The sequence below is a fragment of the Humulus lupulus genome, chromosome 2, assembly GCF_963169125.1.
Source record: "Humulus lupulus chromosome 2, drHumLupu1.1, whole genome shotgun sequence".
Classification (NCBI taxonomy): domain Eukaryota; kingdom Viridiplantae; phylum Streptophyta; class Magnoliopsida; order Rosales; family Cannabaceae; genus Humulus; species Humulus lupulus.
In genome coordinates this window covers 158,427,827-158,432,406 of record NC_084794.1, presented here as the reverse complement: position 1 = coordinate 158,432,406, position 4,580 = coordinate 158,427,827, and the positions used below count along the sequence as shown (strand labels likewise).

The following is a 4,580-nucleotide window of genomic DNA, read 5'->3' as shown; positions in this document are numbered from 1 at the left end:
AAGATAGGAAAGAGTGATTTATTTTAGGTTTGATTGACCCTAAGGCGACACTCTCTAAGTTATGTTGTAAACTCCGAAATAATGGGTTACACTCACAAAGATACACTTAAGATTTTGTAGTGGATAATTGTGTCTTGACCAAACAAGTGGTACTTTATTTTTAAAAGATAAAACATGAGCTATTTTGAGTTTTAAATAATAAAGATAAGATTTTCTTATAGACTGTCTGAAATTAACTTGACCGACCCTAAGGCGACACTTTAATTGTCGAGTAGTTTTATCGTGGAATAGTAAATGCTAAGTTTATGTGTTTTAATTGTTGCATTCATGCATCATGTTACTTTCCAAAATTATTGATAGTTATTTTCAAATTATAATAAATCTTGTATCATTTATTTTGAGTAAGAAAAATGTTACCACCCAATACTTTTCCCATCACATGTCCTACAAGCATAAAAAGATTGATTATCATATAAGAGGAGTAAAACTCATTGAAGAGGATGAAGGATGATGGATAAATTCAACTTTGTTCATTTCTCTGGCTAAAAATCTTAAGCACAATTTTAATGAAAGATGACCTCCTCCTATGCCATCAATGGATGCAAGGAAAAAGGAACATAAAAAATATGTCGATTGAATGAGATCAAATCACATGTCAATATATTATATTCTTGGTACCATGGAGGACAAGCTGAGAAAAAAGTATGAAGACATTAAATATGTACGTGACATGTGGGATTCTATATATTGTGATATACAAGAAAGACCACATTCACGAAAAGGTTGATATGATTTGCCTATAGCTTAAGCTTGAATAATGGATTATTATGTATCATTCTGAATCTTTGATTTAGAGACCACTAATCATATTTTTTTGTTCTTCTTTACAGATTCTTGAGGAGTCAAGGGAACTTGTAGATGGAGACCACTGGACAAGGATGGAGATGGAGAGTGGATATGAGTTTAGAAAAGCATTGGGAATAGTCCGTTTAGTTTAGCTTTATTTTATTGAAGGAAAACTTTGTTTTTGTTTGGAATAATTTTTTTCTTTTTATTGCATGTAGTGACATTTAAATAATTTTAGTAATGTAGTGGACAAAATATGTGTACATGTTAAAAAAGCTCATGAAGCTAGTTGGCCTAGCCAACTCGACCTAACAAGCCATCCAATCAAGCTAGTAAGACCCAATCCAAACGTGTAAATGGACTCATACTTTCCAAATGAACCATTGGATTGATAGACTAATACCCAGACCCGAATCCGGATACATTCAGTCAGCCAGAAAACATTGAAATGGTCAGAGTATACACAATCACTCCCATAAAAATTGAGAGGAATGAGGAAGAATGGGTCAGACGGACCAGGGAGGCAGAAATGGAATGATAAAGGAAACGACTATAAAGAGGACCCTGAGAGGCCATTTAGGAGGCATCTGATAATCACTTCACTCTCTTTTACTCTCTTACTAAAATGAGGATTACTCTCTCTAAGTGATGAGGACACCAAGACTAAAGATCCAAGTCTAGTTCCAGTTGGTCTGGTGACGAGGGCGCGAGCCAAGAGACTCAGTTTAGGAGCTTGATGAGTCTTATTGTATTTTGTCTTCTTGTATTTTTTTATTTTAGTCTTTGTCTATTTTGTGAAAAGTCAAACACTTGACTTGTGTGAGTCCAAAAGTCCTTTTGTCTTTAATTTTCGGTTTTCATTAGGAAGACAAAAGGCTTGTCTTTAATTTTCGGTTTTCATTAGGAAGACAAAGGGCTTGTCTTTAATTTTCGGTTTTCTTTAGGAAGACAAAGGGCTGTCTTGATGTAATTTTCGCCTATATTAGGCCTTTGTAAACGTTTGGGAATGGCAGATTTTGATGAAATGAAAATTGAGCGGTTTTCTTCTTGAGTTCTTGAAGAGACTATTCGAACTTATCAAGGGTATTCCTTGTGGCGTTCAATCTGACTTATCAAACGGATTCCCATCCCCGTTTGTGGCGTCATCCTCATACCAAGGTTCGTGCTTGGCTAAGCATTGGGTCGCGGTTCGTCATTCCCATTTCGTGTGTTCTTGGTGGCTGCCATATTTGGTGTCGGGTTTCACCACAATCGTTGGTGTGGTTCGTATAACTAAGCGATCCAGTCAAGCAAGTCAAATTAGTCAGCCTGATCTGACCACATCGGACTTGACCCAGTTGTTCAGCCCCGCCATCATCGCCACTGTCACTCTAACCATTCCACTACTCATCCATCCATCACTATTTCATTATTTACATCATAGTTTTATTACTTTCAATTAGCTTTCGTTACAACTCGACTAACTTGAGTGTCAAAGTCCCTTTGGTTAACCCCCCACTGGTGCTCCCAATTGAAATCTCGTCTCTCTCTTTGTTCTTGACAAGTTGCTGGTGCCCGTTTAATCAATTGTAGGAAATCACATCTACAATTTGGTGCCCACCGTGGGGCCCTAGCAATCAAACAATCGACAAAGAAATCAAGGAGTTCACTTGAGAGCCATGTCAGACGTGATTGAGACACCCGATATGTTCGCCCAGCTCGCTGCTTTTACCATCTAGATGAATGAAGAACGCGAGAAAATGAGGAGGCTCGAAGTTGAGAATGCTGACCTGCTCGTGTGAATAGAGGCCATGTGCCACCGAGGTTTAGCCATCCCGCTTCCGAGGCCCGATTAGCCTGATGCAACCTTTGGGTGACCTCACCCCTATCTCTAACAATGATGGACTGAGTCAAACAATTCCATCATCCTCGGTAAGGAATTATCAAATTCCACCCACCATGTCTAACATAAAGAATTCTATTGCTAATGCAAGTGAACAAGGAACCATGACTGAACAGAGACATTCATCTACGCCCAAACCAAAGCATATTCCAGGAGTCAGCAAGCCAGCCAGCCTCGACAGTTGGACAACAGCAGATTCCAGGAGCTAGTCAGCCAACCACTAGTCAGCTAGCCACTGGACCCAGATAGTAGCAGGTTCCAGGTGTTAGTCAGCCTACCATTGGAGCCAGCCAGACCATCAATGGAGCAGGTCAGAATATACCTGAGCAGTAGACAATCGGATTGAATCACCCAGCCATGAGCGAGCCAGCCCGCCACACCAACATTAGCTCACTTCCAATCCAAGATCCTGAGCTGTCTTGTAAATTGGCCAAAATGGAAGCACTCATCCAGCGGATTCCTGGAATGACAGTCCCTATTAAAAAGAGTGTAGCAAGCTGCTATGTTGACTCACCTTTTGTCAATGATATAGACATGGTCGAAATGCCGAATTTTTTTAGCTTCCCCCACATGAAGATGTTTGATGGAACGTCTGATCCTGATGATCATATCACTCAATACAGGCAGAGAATGTTCACCATTGCCATCCCATGCAACATGAGGGAAGCATGCATGTGTAAGGGGTTTGGTTCTAGTCTGATTGAATCAACCCTCCAGTGGTATACTAATTTACCTAATAATTCTATTTCTACTTTTGCAAAATTGACTGACACTTTTGTTGAGCAGTTTGTTAGTAGAAGGAAACTTGAAAGGTCTGCAGAAGACCTCTACATCATAGTTCAACGACGGGGTGATCCCTTACGAGATTACGTAGGATGCTTCAACAAAGAGATGTCTATAACCCATTTTAATCAGGACAGCCATCTCAGCCTTCCACAAAGGACTCTGCTATGACTCAGACCTATACGAAGAACTTACCAAGTATCCTTGCAAGACGATGAAAGACGTTCTCACCAAGGCCTGGGCACATATACAATGGGAGGAGGGTGAAACTAACTATTATCACTCTTCCCTAAGGAAAGACACTCGAAGAGACTCAAGGGTAGACAAACGACATAGTGACAGACGATCCGAGCCATACTCGTATCCTAACAGATCAGAGAACAGAAGGAGGGAGTACAACCGGTCGTCTGAGACACGTCTCCGAGATGGACCAAAGATACCTGAATACAATCTTTCAATCTCACCAGCTGAAGTCATTGGCGTACTGAAAGGACTCAGAGAAAAAGTAAAATGGCCAAAAAGGATGAGGACTCCATCTGACCAATGAGACAAAAAAAAATGGTGTGAATTCCACAATGACCATGGTCACCGAACGGATGAGTGCAATGCCTTAAGACTCGAAGTATCCAACCTATTAAGACATGGTCACCTGATTGACCTGCTCACAGACAAAGGAAAATGAACATTCCAACAGGAGGCAGGCAGGTCAGTCGTCCGAAGAGAAGTAATCCTGCCGAAACCACCTACCCATGAACAGATAGTGAATGTAATAACTGGTGGCTCTGAGGTAAGCGGAGTTACCCATTAAGCAGCCAAAAGACATGTCAGGTAGAACAACTAGATCAAAGGAGAGTCCAGTGGGACAGAGAAGAATATCATCAACCTACCAGCTCAAACCATCAATTTCTCAACAACAGAGTCAACCAAACTCCTCACCCGCATTACAATGCTCTTGTTATTGCACTTTACATTGCTAACTATCGTACTAAACGTATACTTATTGATAATGGTAGTTCAACTAACATTTTGTTTTTAAGTGCTCTCAGGGAAATGGGGATTGATGAATCAA

General features: G+C 40.5%; 1 protein-coding gene across 1 annotated transcript; it reads left to right on the top strand.

Annotated features, from left to right (window-relative positions):
- The first annotated feature begins 3,085 nt into the window (after positions 1-3,085).
- LOC133814874 (uncharacterized) lies at positions 3,086-4,058 on the top strand. The gene is made up of 2 exons (XM_062247782.1): positions 3,086-3,540; positions 3,644-4,058. The coding sequence occupies exons 1-2, from the start codon at positions 3,086-3,088 to the stop codon at positions 4,056-4,058; spliced, it is 870 nt and encodes a 289-aa protein (XP_062103766.1).
- Positions 4,059-4,580: the final 522 nt, after the last annotated feature.

What these genes read in the sequence shown, in the direction of transcription:
- LOC133814874 (XM_062247782.1), top strand. Translation starts at nt 3,086, where the DNA reads ATGAGCGAGCCAGCCCGCCACACCAACATTAGCTCACTTCCAATCCAA. An exon ending in AGTAGAAGGAAACTTGAAAG is followed by an intron (nt 3,541 to 3,643) that starts GTCTGCAGAAGA and finishes CATTTTAATCAG; the next exon opens with GACAGCCATCTCAGCCTTCC.